The 16,212-nt window shown below is 46.2% G+C and overlaps 1 protein-coding gene across 8 annotated transcripts in view; it reads right to left on the reverse strand.

Annotated features, from left to right (window-relative positions):
* The window catches only part of ARHGEF5 (Rho guanine nucleotide exchange factor 5), a 33,215-nt gene that overhangs the window by 4,361 nt on the left and 12,642 nt on the right, over window positions 1-16,212 (reverse strand). For 4 of the 8 annotated variants that reach the window (XM_085568526.1, XM_077783201.2, XM_085568522.1 and 1 more), the window contains 8 exons: window positions 6,715-10,228; window positions 5,214-5,295; window positions 4,793-4,857; window positions 4,276-4,535; window positions 3,256-3,416; window positions 2,269-2,421; window positions 1,505-1,634; window positions 507-581 (listed from right to left, as the gene is read on the reverse strand). In XM_085568526.1, coding sequence (XP_085424652.1) covers window positions 507-581; window positions 1,505-1,634; window positions 2,269-2,421; window positions 3,256-3,416; window positions 4,276-4,535; window positions 4,793-4,857; window positions 5,214-5,295; window positions 6,715-10,213 — 4,425 coding nt within the window. In that variant the 5' untranslated portion in view covers window positions 10,214-10,228. The remainder of the gene's footprint in view (window positions 1-506; window positions 582-1,504; window positions 1,635-2,268; window positions 2,422-3,255; window positions 3,417-4,275; window positions 4,536-4,792; window positions 4,858-5,213; window positions 5,296-6,714; window positions 10,229-16,212) is intronic. The other 4 variants (XM_085568525.1, XM_077783202.2, XM_085568523.1 and 1 more) reach the window with 1 other exon arrangement.

The following is a 16,212-nucleotide window of genomic DNA, read 5'->3' on the forward strand; positions in this document are numbered from 1 at the left end:
CAGCACCCTCTGGGGGAAGAACCTTTGCCTGATATTCACCCTAACCCTGTCCTGACCCAGGTCCAGACATTCCCTGGGTCCTTGTCTCTGGTCACACAGAGCAGAGATCAGAGCTGCCCCTCCTCTTCCCCTCGTGAAGAAGCTGCAGAACTGCTGTGAGCTCTGGCCTCAGTCTCCTCTTCTCCAGCTGAACAGACTAAGTAACATCAGCCATTCCTTTTGTCCTCACCTCCAGGCCCTTCACCATCCTCGTGGCTCTCCTTTGGAAGGTCAAATCATCACTAGACAGAACAACCCACCTTATGAAGCTGTACAAATTTTAGATAACCATTTGTCCCAGAAAACTTTAACCCTTGCCTCTATAATAAAACAGGATAAGAGGAAGGGATGCAATAGAGCAATTCTGTGGGGCTTTTTAAAGCAAGATTTTCTTACAGGGGCAAGGGTGGGAGTTGATGACTAATTAAAGACAAAGGTAAGGCTGCAGAAAGGGTAGGCATCTTTACCTTTTCAAGTGCATCATAGGCCTGCGTTGCTTGCACTTCCTCCTCAGACTTGGGCTGAGTTCTTTTTAGGATATTCTGTGTGAGAAAAGATTATTTTCATGATGCAAACAGGGAAAGATGGACATTACCACCACTGAAGAGTACAATAAATAATAAAGCAGAAGTAGCTGATGACATGTGGAGACAAGAAAGCCAAAACATTGAGATGTCACTGTTAAGTCATACTGACCCGGGCATTCCTGTAAATCTAAATTGTATTAATTATCACATAGAAGTTACAAGGCATAGAAAGCAACCACTAGCTGAACCACAAATGGATGTATGAACAGAACACAATTGTTCTTTTCTCCTATTAAAAAGAAGAATTTCATAGAAGGAACTCAAAATTAATTCTTTAAGGAGTGGCTGATTCCCTGTCTAGATGGCTCTCTATTAGTCAACTTTGCAGGCAAAGCATAGACACAGACTCTCTTCCAGGGGGCAGCCAAGGAACCCTTGCTTTGTTTTCCTAGCAGGAAGCCAGAAAGTTCAATAAAATGTAAATCAGCGTGTTCTGAGAAGACTCCATAAATTCTTTATTGAGGTACAATTCAAGTAGTGTAACAACAAAGCCCTAAATGATTCACAAACAGCAATACCTCACACAGTGCCACATCCATCATTTCCTGAACACTTCCAGGGATGGGGACTGCATCATGCCCCCAAGGCAGGCCCCAACCCAATGCCTCCCAAGTCGTTCTGGGAAGAAACTCCTCCTGATGTCCAACCCAAACCTTCCCTAATACAGCTTGAGGCCATTTCCTCCTGTCCTGTCCCTGTTCCCTGGGAGCAGAGCCCAATCCCTCCGGCTGTCCCCTCCTGTCAGGAGCTGTGCAGAACCAGAAGGTTCCCCCTGAGCCTCCTTTGCTCCAGGCTGAGTCCCTTTCCCAACTCCCTCAGCTGCTTCCAGACACAGCTTGAGGGAAACTTGAGGGAAGGCAGAGAATCACCACAGTTACCTGTAGGAGGAGTTTGAGTCGAGTGATACGCTGGAAGGGGAGGATGAGGAAGGATTTAAGCGAGAGGCGCTGGCACACTGGATCACTTTCCAGTCTCTCCAGGACCTGCTGGAACCCTGCATTTCCATTTCTGTGTGAGTGACAAAGAAAAAAAAACACATCCAGGCAGCAGAGTAAATAAATAACCTTAGTAGTATCAGATTTCAGGGAATGCTGGAGTACTCCCAACAGTCAGGTTTTGTCCCTGGGGCAAGAGGTGTCAAAAAAATGCACCACTCTGCTGCTGAAGAGCAACTATGGGTTTCTAACAGCTACAGGATGGCAGTACAGCTGTTATTAGCTCTCTCCTCTTTCCACAGCTCTCTGGAGTAAAAGCCAGAAGTAACATCTACATTTCAACTCCCTCTATCAGCAGTGCTCCTTTTATGAGGACAGTGGTGGTTTGCACTCTGGTTCTCAGTGACCAAGACTGAAAATCATTATCCAGGATGGTCATTTTTGCTCTCTTCAGTAGAGGGCAGACAGAGAACAGCCTGCAACAAGATCAGGTATTACATATTATCTTCCTCTCCAATGCTATGGGAGAGAAGCCTGCAGGAGCTCTGTCCTGCTGACCCAAATGACATTGAATTGAGGAAGGTTCTTCTGGGGGCATAGCAAGAGCACTGCTCAACAGCCCATTCCTGCATATTCCCCATCGTTTGAAAGAGTCAATATTCATAGAAATAAGGGGGAGAAGGGTGCAGCAAATGAGAAAAACTTACAGTAGCCTCTGGAAGGTTTGCTCCTGATATGTCTGGTTTGTCACATATGGCAGATAGACCCGGCGGAAGTCAGGGGCGTGTTTCAGAGCCACGTCACACACACGGAAGGTGAACATGTTCTCTTCAAACTTCTCCTCCAAGTCAAAGAGGAAACTGCAGCACATGGATGTGGTGCCAAAAAAGGAGAGGGAAATATCAGTGTCATTTAGTCTTCTAACCCTGACAGCCCACAGACAAACACAAGACAACTCTTTATTTCTAGAGAGAGTGTAATGTCTGGATAAAGGCAATACAGCGCTTGGTATCAGCAACAAAAAAGCAGAGGCAAAAGACCTCTGCTCTTCAGAGGTCACGCTTCTATAGGCATGGTCAGGAAAGCTGAAAACTAAGACCTCAGCAGAATAATCGTGCTGGTAGAAATGGAAAAGGTAGCAGCAAACCTTACCAGCTTAGTGATTTATGTAGTCAAGCCTTGCAGGAGGAAAAGCAGAACAGAATCCTACAACATGCAGGATTCCTTGCATGTGGGGTCACGTCCACATTTCATGAATTACGCTCTATTGGTTCACATCAGTTTCTGTCAAGTGATGGTTATTAATGTTTTCCCATTTTTCCTCCCGCTTTTCATCAGGGCTCATGCAGCTGCCCCTTTTGGCTTGTATTTGGCAGAAACTCGGGGTTTGGGTTGGCATCTAGTTAGTCAAGTTTAATTTTAGTTGAAAGCAGTAGCACAAGGCTGTATTACCATTTGGATCCCCTGGATTGAGCTCTGTGCACAGCTGAGCCACAATATCTGGAATTTAACACCAGATTTCACACTGCCCTATCACCTAAAAAGGCGAATATTCCTTTCCAGGCAGTGTTGGTGTGTTATCACTAGATGCTGTATCTGTCTTGAACAGTGAACATGCAGAAGAGGAGTGAGAACAATTCCTGATGGAAGCACCAGGAGCCTGTCAGGCCTGGAAGCAAAGGGCCCTGCCTCACCTGGCGCTGACGTCGCGCACGTCGGAGAGGCGGGAGAAGAGCCACTGGCGCTCCTGGTTGGTGAGCATCGCCTGCAGCTCTGCCGAGCGCTGGAAGTGATCCACTGCCACGTTCAAACTGCGCAGGTAGGAAGCCTCAGATATTATCAGCTCAAACTTGGCCTTGGCAGAGAAAACAAGGGAGCACAGCATCAGTACACTGCACAAGTCTGTGAGGAATCTTATGGGCAAAACAGGAAAACCTCCCGGCACATCTTGCAAGGATGTGTGTAATTACAGAAGAGAGGCTTTAGAAAGGAAGGGCAAGCATGCTATTATGGACTTTCTTTTTAAAAAACAGACTTGTGGTATGACTTAAAAATAGCTACTTGCTCTCATTTTACTTTTTATTTCCCCTCCACACCACTTTCACAAGCTTCCATAAAGTCCAGCATCTGCACCACACGCCTTTTCTCCTTCATCATGTTTCCCATGACATTGTTTTCACCTCTTTCTCTGGGTCCTCCTGTCCACTTCTCAGATCCTCTCATTTCCTTTACCCAGTTTCTCTGTACCATTGTCCCAAATCCATACATCTCTGTCTCCTCTCAGCCCTGCAGCTCACACAAGTCAATTTGCTAAACTCGCAGTCTACCACAAAAAATAGAATTTACTGTGGTTTTATTAGCATTTCTCACAAGTTTATGTATAGGAGAATGCTGCAAGTCTTCTACTTTTACACATCTTTTGCATTGAGCATACTCAAAACTCCTTATCTTGTTCCCACTTTTTCCCATGTCTGTTTTCTTGGAGTTATTTATACAGTGCAGAGTCCATCCTTCAGTGCTGCTTTTCTCTAAAATTCAGCACTTCAGCATTGCTCTACTTCACACCCCATGCTGCTTCCAGGGGTAGAAGTGAACTCTGCCTCAACCACCTGCATTCCCACATCACAGATTTTACTCTCTGCTTTAAGCCCTCTTCCAGAGACTCTTTCTTGACTACAAGACCACCCATTTACTGTGTCACATCTGCCCCTTACCTCTTGCAGCCTCTGGTCCTCACGGGACATGTTAAGCAGCATTCTGCTGCCCCGTATCATGGGGATGTCCTGCCAGAGGGATGCATTAGATGAGACTGACAGACGTTGCAAATATGAATCCTGGGGAGACAGCACTTTCCTCCGTAGCCTCGGGGAACTTGGGTAACTTGACTCTATATCCTCTGGAAAATCCACTCTCTTCTGACTTTGGATGGCCTTGTTCAGAGCCACATCACTGTACTCCTGATACAGCAATCTTGCTGTGGAGAAAGACATATATATTATCTTTTCTATAGTAGCAACTCACCCTCTGCTTCAAACTGGAGAAAACTCTGCCTCAGACTGGGACAACCAAATTCAGGCAAAGCTCACCAGCTGCCCAAGTGTACTGCAGGATTCCAGCTGCTTTCCCTGCTCTCTAACACTACAGGAGTCCCTCTCCTTTGTGCTCACTGCAAGGATGAGAGCTGCTGGCAGAGAGGGGACAGCCACAGCACCCCAGGCAGGAAGTACTTACAGGAGTTGATCAGTTTGGAGTGCCGGCGCTTGAAGTTCTCTGTTGCGTCTGCAGGTTTCTTCTCTCTGCCAGGGAATAAGGATTTCAAAACACAGAGTGAACAAAGAGCACAGCATCAGAGATGGCTTGTCCAAACTTTAGAATCTGCTCTGTCACAACAGGGACCTCTTCTTTTCCAACAAGCTCAAGCTCCACAAGCTTTACTTGACACAAAGGGAAAAATAATGGAAAGGCTGTCCTGAAGAAATACCTCTGCTGCAGTAGGGTCCTCCTCAAGAGGACATTGACTGAAACACAGGCCTATGGCATTTAATTAAAGTTTTCCACTCCTTGTCATCATCTTTGGTAACTCAGAAACAATGGGGGTGTTTGTGGTGCACAGGGATTGGCGCAAAATTTTAAGGGTCTTTGAGAGACTCACCGCATTGTAACTGTTTCTGAGCTGACTGGTGGTTCCCTGTGTGCCTTGTGAGCTTCTTCCTCTGAAGGAACAGAAGAAACCTCTGCATAGAAGACAATTGGAAAGTAAACACATCAATCAATTATTAGACTTAATCTACAATGCAAATGACACACAGATACCACCTACCTATACCCTACCTAAGTGGCAGTCTTGAGCTGGAGTACAGGTGCCCTCATGGCATTTATTTCTGGGTCAGAAACATTCTAGTTTTAATAACTCTTGACATTACTTACACTTTACATGTGTTAGCCACATTTACTTTTCACACAAAGAAAAAGGTGACATTTTGGGCAGCAACAGTAACTCTAAGAGCTTCCCTCTCCAGTTATACAAGCAAAGACATTGCTTGCATAACTGGAAATTGCCTGTATGCCCTGTTTGGTGCTGTCCTTACACTTTCAGCTACTAGGGCCAGGCATCAGGAGATCAGTGGAGCCAAAGTGTAAAATTGGAGAAGTCCTTTCAGTTTGTGCGGGAGTCAATCAAATAAGGTATGAAGAAATTCTAAATCTGAAATAACTGGAAGCAGAAAAAGAAAGAAAGCCTGAGAAAGAAAGAAAAGAAAGAAAGAAAGACTGAGATGCAGTTATGGATAAGGGGAAAGATAATACTATTGCCTTGAATATTTTCAAATTTGGAATCAAGAAATTACAGGTCAAACATATGAACAAATCTTGAGATTCAAGTTCTGCCAAACCTTTTACACCCTTCCATATCCCACTCCTTTTCTTCTGTGCCAAAAATACCGGAGCATGTTTCAGAGCTTCAAAAATAGACTAAAGTAAGAGCTAAAAAGAAGCAATTATTTAAAGTTCACATAAGATATAGGAAAGAACAGACATACATCCTGATAGCAAGTACTGCTGAATGAGCTGCATTACAGAAGATGCATGTTTTCCACTTGTGACATCAGTGATTTGACTTCTGTGCAAGCTGGGACCTTGGGTTTGACATATTTCCATTCTTATCTGTACTCTCAAATCCTGTACTCACAAGAAAATCATCTTTTTTAGAAGGTCAAGGGGGAACCTAAAAGTGCCAGTTGCAAAATAAGGGGAGGCAGCAAATACACAACTGATAAGAGATATGGGCTGCTGAGGGTGTGTGCATGGCTCTTCTTTACTGCCTCAGGGATCCATGAAATAAGTTTATTGTTGCACGTATTAGTGTGGAATGGGGAGACTGAGCCCCAGAGTGCATCCCTACTCAAGGGAACAGGCAGGATACACAGGGCAGCAGAGAGGAAGGCGGGGACAGCTGGAAAGGGAAGCTTGGGGCAGGGTAGGAGAGGCCTGTAGGGCTGGAGCAAGGAATATCATCAGAAAGGCACAAGAGCCATGCTAAGCTCTCAGCTCTCATGCCTCTCCATTACACTGTCTATTTAATTTAATCCTGCTCCTTGATAACTGTCCTAAATTGGAGGGGGGAAGGAGGAAGAGAAATGGAAGAGAGGACTCACGCTGTAAGATGTCTGGTGGCACCGACATCCTCTTCAGGCCCTGACGGTGCCAGTCCTTGGTTTTTACTCGGCTTTTAACTGGGTTTTCTTGATTGCCTGCTGGGTCCTGCACAGCTACCCCAATAGTTTTTTTGTCTGGCCAACTTGATGATTTTTCCAACGGTGCATGTTTGGCCTTTTCTGCCTTTGGCTGGTGTTCTCCTCCTCCTTCCAGCCTTTGCCTGACCCTCCTCTCACCTTCTGTTTTCCCTGTGACTGCCAGTGAAGCCTGGATGTTCTTTGTGTCCCCACTGAAGCTACCTGCGGGCTGCTCCCATGGCAGCTCCTCGTCCTGGCAGGTTGTTCTGGTGGTCGGCGGTGACGGAGGGCTGAGCTGGAGGAAGTGGATAGGATTGGTGAATGCAAGCATTGGAAGGAGCTGTGCAGAGTCTCTGCTTTTGGAATCTGGGGATGTTATCAAGCCTTCCAACGATGGCCAAGAAGGGTGGTCAGGTGAGGATTTTCCACTCTCTGTATCCACGTGGAGATCTGTTGTTTCAGGGCTGGTGTCAGAGCAGCCAACCAACATTTCATTTCCAAGAGACAAAAAACTTTTGGTCAGCAAACTGACCCCTGAGTCATCAGAAGTCTCTGTATCATGGGGACCTGAGTCACCAAGATCCCACTCTCCACTCACTGGAACAAGGTCATCTCTCTCTGCTAGACTTTCTCCATCAGAAGCAGAGGCCACAGAGTTGGCATCAGATGCAGAGGTGGCAGTCTGGAGAGGATGGCTTGGAGCAGGGTGAATGGCTCTCAGCTTACCATCATCCATCCCACAGCTGACAGGGGGCCTGGAGTGCAGTCTAGGAGCCAGCAGCTGGTCACCTTCAGGGGCTGGAGGTGGAACAAGGTGATTTGCATGGAGTGCAGGGGCCTGAGCTTGACTGGGCCTTTGGACGTGGGAAGGAGGATGAGGAAGCTGTTTGGCATCAGGCTCAGACACCAGAGGTAGGCTTGAGTGGGACAGAGGTTGTCCTTGCTGGTTCACAGCAAGGACCGTATCATCTTCGGAGGGCCAAGTCAGGGTGCTCAGCACACTGGAAATTCTGGATCCAGGCTCTTTTTGGTATAAACTGCAGTCAGGCTCATCAAATAAAGGCACTTGAGTTTTACGATCCACATCTGCTGCTGTTTCTTTTCCTTGTATAATGGCACTTTTTTGGGGAGAGTTTTGCCGAATTGTTTCAGGGTGGCTCAGGGGAGTGGAAGTCCTTCCTGGTGTTTGGGATGCTTCCAGAGGCCCTACAATACTAGCCACAGACCTCCTGTCCCCAGGAAAGCTCCCTTGAAGAGGAAGGGAGCTCATACACATTACAGAAAAGGAAGATGGGCCACTAGGGTCCTCATGAAAGCCTTCCTCAGAAGTAAGGAGCTCATGGGAAGTCTTGGCCTCCCTTGCACCTGTCCTTACAACAGTTTGTGCTGGTGTTGGGTCCCACCCTTGTGCAGGAGCAGTTTGATTGGGTGGCTTCCCTGCAGAGTCTGGCAGCTCATTCAGGCTGGTGCCAGTACAGTGTCTAGGGGTCACAGAGGCTATTCTGGCACCCTCCTGCTCTGGAACAGACGCTGATACCGCTGAGGTGATCTCCGAGGGGGAAGCTGGAATCAAGTCCCAGAGCTCAGCTTTTCCTGTTACAGGATGAAGATCTATAAGATCAGGTGGCTCCAAGTTACTGGTAGCAGTGGAAGGGTGTGCTGGAACAAGAGCCTCTGGGTTCTCTGCACTAAAAGGTGCTGTTACCCCTCCACAGAGTGATGCATCTCTTTTATCAAACATCTGGACAGCTTTTCCATGACCATCACTGTGCTCATTCTCCATGCCCAGTTGTGTGTTATCTTCCCAGTGAGCTTCTCCAGTATCCTGACCACGGATGGAAAAGTGGCCAGAGTCCTCCAGGTCTTCTGCTTGGTCAGAGACATGGCACATGTGGGAAGTTTCCCCCCCTGGGTTCTGGTTATTTGAGGACAGAGGGTTGACAGCAGATGGCTGACATCCAGAACCTTCTTCTGTGACATTAGCTTTCAGCAGCCTGTCCTCCCCAGGATGCTGATCCACAGAGACAGGTTCCCCAGGAGGAAATGCTGATCCTGTTTGCTCAGGCAAGGAAGCATACTCCCAAACACATACATCCAAATTATGCTTGGGAACAGAAGGTATCTCTGACCCAAAAGCTGATGCCAGAGCCTCTAGTTTCAGCTCTTCACTCTGCAGTTGCTCCTGCTCATTTTGTTCCTTGTTTTTCTGATCTTTGAGCTCCAAAGGTTTGCCTTCTTCTGGCAGATTCTGCTCTTTGCACTCTTCCTCTTCCTGCTGAAGTTCAGATGCTGCCGCCTCCCAAGCTGGCTCCTTATGCTTTGAAGCATTCATTTCCTCTGTCCTTTTAGCAGTATTCTTTCCTTGGAAAGCACTCTCTGCTGAAGGGGCAGGACTGCCCTCAGTTTGTCTGTGATCATCTTCTAGATTAAAGCATTTGGAAGCAGATGAGTTCTCTTTAGGAATCATTCCCTGGTCTTTGACCATGTTAGTATTCCCTGTTTCACCAGCTGAGGTGTTTCCTTCTGCTTGTAGCGAACTCATTTGGCTGTCACATGTTAAGGTGGAAGAAAGCTGATGGGAAGAAGAAGATTCTGTATTCTTTTCCAAACCCCGGGGTGCTCTTAAGCTTTCCTGAACATCTTCAGAAGTGTAAGATTTAGCTGTGTCTTCTACTGCTCCCTCTGAGGTAGGCTGCTCATCAGGTGCTGATGCCAACTTTTTGGTGCTTTGCTCCTGCTCTGCACCAGCATCAACCTTCTGCTGCAAAGAATCCTTGGAGATGTTATCCAGAAAGGGCTCAGCCTTATAATGCCCTTCTGAAACAGTTTTACACACCAGAAAGCACTTAGGTGTCTCTCTCTGAGAGACAATGGCATCAGCCAAAGGGGATTTTGTTTGCTGAGGGTCTGAGCCATGAAAGGCTGGTTCTGCCCAGCACTGAGGAAACTCAGTGCTGAGCTTCACAGCCTGCAGGATGGGGCTGCCAGGGGCTGCCTCATCCTGGACCTTGCTGTGAGAGGAAGGGTCCTGCTTGCTTTGCAAGTCAACCAGTTCCAATTGCTTAAGTTTCAGAGAATAATCCAGTCCACCCTCGTCTAGAAGCATTTCTCCTTCCAGTTCTGAGAGTCCTTTTTGAGGCTCTGTATCCCCTTGGCCTTGTTCCAGTCCTGCTGGCACTTTTTGCATAGAGTTAGAGGGTCTGCCCAACATCTCTGCTGCTTTCCCTGGAGCAGCAAGGCAGTCCTTGGGCGTGTTGAGCTCTGCTCCCTTTGCAGAGCTGGATGGGCTGGTGCTCATTTCAGCTGCTGTGTGAGTGGCATGATGCTCTCCTTCCACAGCTGAAGAATCCCAGGTTTCCCCAGCGATGCTGCTGGCTCCTGGGGGAGTGGTACCTCCTTCACTGCTTTCTTCAGACTCCATCAGTGACACATCCTGCTGGAGAAAAATGCATTTTTATGTTACCACTTCACAGTGATACAATGGATGTAATTCACTGCTTCTATTGCAGCTGATAAAAACCAAAACCAACACCACATAAGTAGTGGGTGATAAGAGCTGGGAAACAAACACAAAGACTGAGAATAGGCAAACACCACATGTAAGCTAGAAATATGAGAGTAACAGCAAAATAACCCCCCTGGTGTCTTTTTAGTTTCATATGCAAATGAAGAAGTGACTTTGGTCAAAGAGCAGAGCTGCTGAGCTGTCTGCAATGGCCACAGGGCAATTTATGGAAAGTGGTGGCCATGGCTGGTTATCTCAGATCCAAAAGGGGATACCAGAAGGAATCCAGAGAACAAGAAATTTATTTTAAATCTCCATTGATTTTCATAGGGCAAGGTGGGCAAATACTCCTGGCCTCTTCTAGCTGAGTTTAAAAAGTTCTCTCTGACTTTTGCCTGTTCTTTGGAGCTGATGGCTCTCTCTGTGGATCTCTGCATAGGTCTGGAACTCATTGCAAAATTATCACAGAAATTAATTAACAAAACATAGGAACATAAGAATTTGATTAACAGGTGACTAGGACATGACACAAGACACAAGATATTTGAAGGCTGTAAACCACATGGGTTGAGAGGGTTAGCTCTGGTGTGTGTAGACTAATCTACAGACTATAAAGAGAAACTACATCATCATTTAGTCTACTCTTTTAGGGAGGGGGAAAGGAAAAAAAAAAGCCATCTCAGGATTGTTGGACAGTTTCCCAAAGGATATAGTGGAATTTCCCATCTACTATTGCATTTGAAGTTCAGACATGACAAAGCACTAGGGAATGCACATTTGGGGTATGTCTGTTAAAAGGATAGAAGAATCTAATTGACCACTTTTGTCTCTTTGTCTTCTACCATGACCCACAATCCCTACCTGGAAAAAACCTGAGAAAGAGACAAACTGTGGCTCCCTCTCTTTTCTTCTACGGTGACTTCCTTGTGTTAAAGTGGCTCTGTAGACACAAGTACCAACCTCTGCTCCCACACAGAAAGTAAGAGCAGTAAGGGCATAATTACATCTGAACTAATTGTCCCAGTTAGCTCCATGGCCAGGGCACGCCTGGCCTGAAAGCTGGTTTAGCTTCTGTTTTCCCTTACGTCAAGAGAAACAAAACACCTGCTCTGAAGGCAAGGAGCACACGCTCTGGAGTTAGAACTGAAGCATTTTATACACCTTCATAACAGAATTGTATTGTCATTGAATTGTAATTGAATTCTATTGTATTTGGGTTGGAAGGGGCATTAAAGATCACCCAGTTCCAAGCCCCTACCATGGGGAGGGGCACCTTCCACTATCCAAGGCTGCTCGGAGCTCCTGAGCAAAACTTGGCCTTGAACATTTCCAGGGATGGCACAGCCACAGCTTCTCTGGGCAACCTGTACCAGTGCCTTCCACGCTCGTATTAAAGTATTTCTTCCCAATACCAAATCTAAATCTCTCCTCTTTTGGTTTAAAACGTATCCCCCTTGTCCTGTGACAACCTGCCCATGTAAAAAGTAGCTCTCCCTATTTCTATACACCCGTTTTAAGTACTGGAAGGTTGTATTCCTGTGTATTTTTTCTCATGTAATCTTTAATTTTTGTTTATAGTGAAAAGACAGTCTTTCTTACAAAACCAGGCCAAAACCAGGGCTTTTCAGCAATTTGGATTTTCCCTCCCAAGCACTGAGTAGTTGTAATAGCTTTCATTTTAACAACCAGTTTGTTTCAAAGAGGTAGGTCCATTCAGGGAGTTCCCATGGAGTTTCCAGCTGCTGTCAGCTGCTACTAAACTACCTGGATGCTGCTAAACTGTCTTTTCAAAGGTTCCACACCAGATTGCTCTTGTGCTACACTGCTCTTGGCTCTCCTGGCTACCCCACCTGAGTCTATTCAGCTCCAGGCCTAGAAAAGTACTACTTCTCACACCTAATACTGACAGTCTTCAGAAACAGGCTCCCCAAGAGCAGAGAGACTGTTTAGGGAGACATAAGCTGCTGGCTAAGGAAGGTTTACTATTACTAAAGGTAGGATGGCTCATAAAGATCTGAACAGTAAAGTGCTCAAACGCAAGCCCACACACTGTCAGGGGAAGAACACTTGCTCACTGTGCTGTTTTACAGATGTACACAGCTCTGAATTTCCTCTTATTGAGCTCAAAATGCCAGTTTCTACCTCCATGGCTCTGTTGCAAGGGATTTGGACAGGCAAAAGGACGAGTTTAAAGCTGCATTTGGAGCAGTTCCATGATGATACTGGGAGGCAGGGTAGAGGGAGGTGCACAGCACATCAACACTGGAAGCTGCCAAGTGAGATTTGTCTCATCATATTACTGCCAGGTGTTTTGCACACCTCAGGGAGAGCACGAGAAAAGCTTAGAGAAGTGAGGCAGGAGAAGGAGCAGGCAAACTTTCCATAGAGACGGAGGGGAGGATTTATGCATCTTGCCAGGGAAAGTGTTAACTTCCCCACTGAAGGCTGAGTGCACCATAGCAGAAGACACATGTTGCAATAAGGATTTCATGGAGATAGAAGGGGAAATAATAAAACAAGACTGACAGCACCTGTAGTTTTCGTATGCAGAGCAACTATGTACAAGAGCCCAGCAATTACCAGAAAATGCCTGTGGAGCACTGACATGTTAAACTCCCAATGCAGGTCTGCTCCATCAGGGGAGGGGCCAGGAGACCCCAGGAGCTCAGCCATGCAAAGCAAACTTTCAATTGGCATTTTCAGCAGGGCAATAATGTGACAGAGCAGCAGCACACAGGACCTACCCAGCCTCTGCCACTAGGCAGGATATACAATCTCTCAAAGATAATTCACTGTTTCCCCTTTTGGGGCTTGCTGATCTTTCACATCTCTCACTGGATCAGATGATCAGCTGGCTGTCACTCCCTCGTATGCTCTGTCTGTGAAACAAGGTAAACCCAAGTTCCCTGTTGAGATAAAGCCACTCAGGCTCTTCTCTAGAGAGGGCCTAGAAACACCAGACTTCAGCTCCCATGCACTCAGCTTTTAGGTGATTCCGGGTGCACAGAACCCCAACAAGCTGGAGAGGGAGCAGCTGGCCACATGCCAGCACGAAAACAGAGGAGCAATGCTTGGTCCTGCTGCTGTCACAGGCACAAAATCTGAGAGGAGAAGGGTGAAAGAGGCAGCCTGGTGAGCAAGAAAAGGACAGCAGTGAAAGCATGAGGGCACAATCCATCCATAGCTTTCCCAGATTACAAAAGGCAATGTGAATGTCGTACTTCCTTCCACTGTGGGTTAATTCACCTGGACGGAGAAGACAAACACTTCTGGTTTTAAATAGAAAAGTACCTCACCTTCCCTCCCCCCCCTCCTCCAACAAAGAAGAAAGGAGCAATAACAAGTACTATCAAGCACAGACAAGCCCTTCAGCTAGCCAGGAAGCAAGGCTACACACAAGTAGAGCCCTGAGATCCTCCTCCTCCAAAAGTGGGGAGAGACGGATAGAAATGCCAAAGCTGGCTTTAGGGAGTTCAGCTCAGGCAGGAAAGAGTTTCGTGTTTGGCTCTAACAGCCACCCAAAAAACAACAAGGCTGCCCTGAGCCTTTTACTGCTATCTCAGCTTGGTTTAATCAGCTTGGTCACACAGTTCAGGTACACTTTACAAGGAGATGAGAGAGGGGAAATCTAGGTTAGATATTAGGAAGGAATTCTTTCCTGCAAGGGTGGTGAGGCTCTGGAACAGGTTGCCCAGAGAGATTGTGGCTGCCCCATCCCTGGCAGTGTTCCAGGCCAGGCTGGATGGGGCTCTGAGCAACCTGGGCTAGTGGAAGGTGTCCCTGCCCACAGCAGATGGGTTTGGGACTAGGTGATGTTTAAGGTCACTTCCAACTCCTTATCATTCTATGATTTGAATCAGCTCAGAGCCAGCCTTTCTCCTTATGAAATCCAGAGTCCAGTGTGCAGGACACCACCATCTCTCCCAGGAAGCCACACATTGGACTTCAGTTTGGTGAGACACCCAGGAAACTGAGCACAAAGCCTGTCCTGCCACAAGCCTCAATTTTTATATTGCCTCAGCTAGTCCTGCCATGCTTACTCTGGCTTCCTCAGCTACATGTCCACGTGAAAGATTCCCAGTGCCCATATTCCCTCCTGTAAAGAAACAGTCACCAATCTTCAAACACCACCCCACGCTGCTCTATCGCTGTACAACCCATCAAGGGAGGTGAAGGAGAGGGGTCAAAACTCTTGAGCTTAGGAAGAGATAACACAGGGTGCTAGAGATAAGATGGAAGGAGGGAAATAATGCAACGTGGAGTCAGCTTTGAGGGCATGGAGGAAAGGATTTAGAGGGAAAAGTAAGATGATCTAAAAAAGCAAAATAAGTAGAGGCTACTGCTGTGCTACACAGTGCTGGTAATGTTCTGGGAACCAGGAGCTGCCTCAGGTGTCTTAGGCAGGGGAGAACAAAACACAGCTGCCAACAGCACCTGACCTCCTGGAAAATGCATCTGAGCTGCTACTGAAGCTTGAGAAACAGAAGTGAGACCTCCCAGTCACACCAGTGCAGAGTGTTTGCCCAAGTTTTAACACACCCAGGCCACAGCTTTCACTTGTCATAGGCACGCTCAAGATACCCTGAGACTATTAATTATCTAATGACTCACTAACTGAGGTGGAAAAAAAACCAGGATACTTTTCCATACTTTTCTTACATTGGTTGCTATTTAAGTAATTATAATGCTTAATGCTAACAAAAAAAAAAAAAAGTGTCTGAGAAACATAATTTTGGGTTGAACAAATTTCATCTTGGAAATTGCTACTGAACATTTGGCAAACAGCAAGTGAAGAATGTGGCTTGGATTGTACATTGCACTTCCCAGAGGTGTAATAAAAGTGATTCATTCTTAAGATAAAATGGGGTCACATGTAAAGCAAAAAACCCAGTTCACTCTAAGCAGAGGTTAAGTTTATATTCATAAAAGTAATGGGTAAACCTTTATATTCTGCAGTTTTCTGAAATGAGAATAAACAAGAATAGTGTGTGATTCTCACTGCTAGAGCTCAGTAGAAAGATAATTGACACTATTTGGTGAACAGCAGAATTCCCACAGCGGAAGTAATGTACTGAGTCACTGCAAGTTGCTCTCTACAGGTCTCTCCACAAGCTCTGGGATGGAGACACAAGTAACAGAAACATCAGAAGCACAAAAGAAGGCAAAAACTTCCCAAATTACTTTCCCCATGACATTCTATGCAGAGATGGCTGCTAGCAGCATGCTGTACACATTCCTAGATGGCTGATGCCCACGCTGCTGTTTTTGAGCCTCAGATTAAAGAAGGCTCACGTTTGCACCAAACCATTCTGACAGATGCAAATGCCCTTAAGATGTCAAAGGACCTGGAAACACACTTGAAAGCCTGGCCTTGCCCAGCCTGTACATTGGAGCCATTTGTGTTACCTGTACCCATTCTGAGCACAGTTAAGCTACAGGCAGATAAGGATGACCAATATTCAGCAAACTGAACTGGGACAAACTGTCCTGCCTTGCAGAGAGGCCCTCCAAAGTCATCCCGTCTGATGCAAACAGGTAATACAACCTCTTTCACAGCCAGATCAAGTCCTACCTGGAAAATTGTCAGATTTCTGGTAGCTGTCAGAGCCCCAGAGATAAAGCTGGAACATTTTAGCAGTGTGGCATGACTGACAAGCTAAACACCAATATATATATATATATATATATATATATATATATATATATATATATATATACCAAGCCATAAATACACTGGCAAAATCCTGCTTTTGTATCAATAGGTAAAGCACATCCTATGCAACTAAAAAAATGCTAAAATACCCATAAAACTGCACTTTCCATGGTAGTGACAGCACACTGTCATCAGTCATAACAACAGCAGAAAACTGTCATTCTCTGGCTTCAATATTGTACCATCAACTGGAGAGAACTAT

Source organism: Lonchura striata, chromosome 1A (assembly GCF_050655825.1).
Source record: "Lonchura striata isolate lonStrDom1 chromosome 1A, ASM5065582v1, whole genome shotgun sequence".
Classification (NCBI taxonomy): domain Eukaryota; kingdom Metazoa; phylum Chordata; class Aves; order Passeriformes; family Estrildidae; genus Lonchura; species Lonchura striata.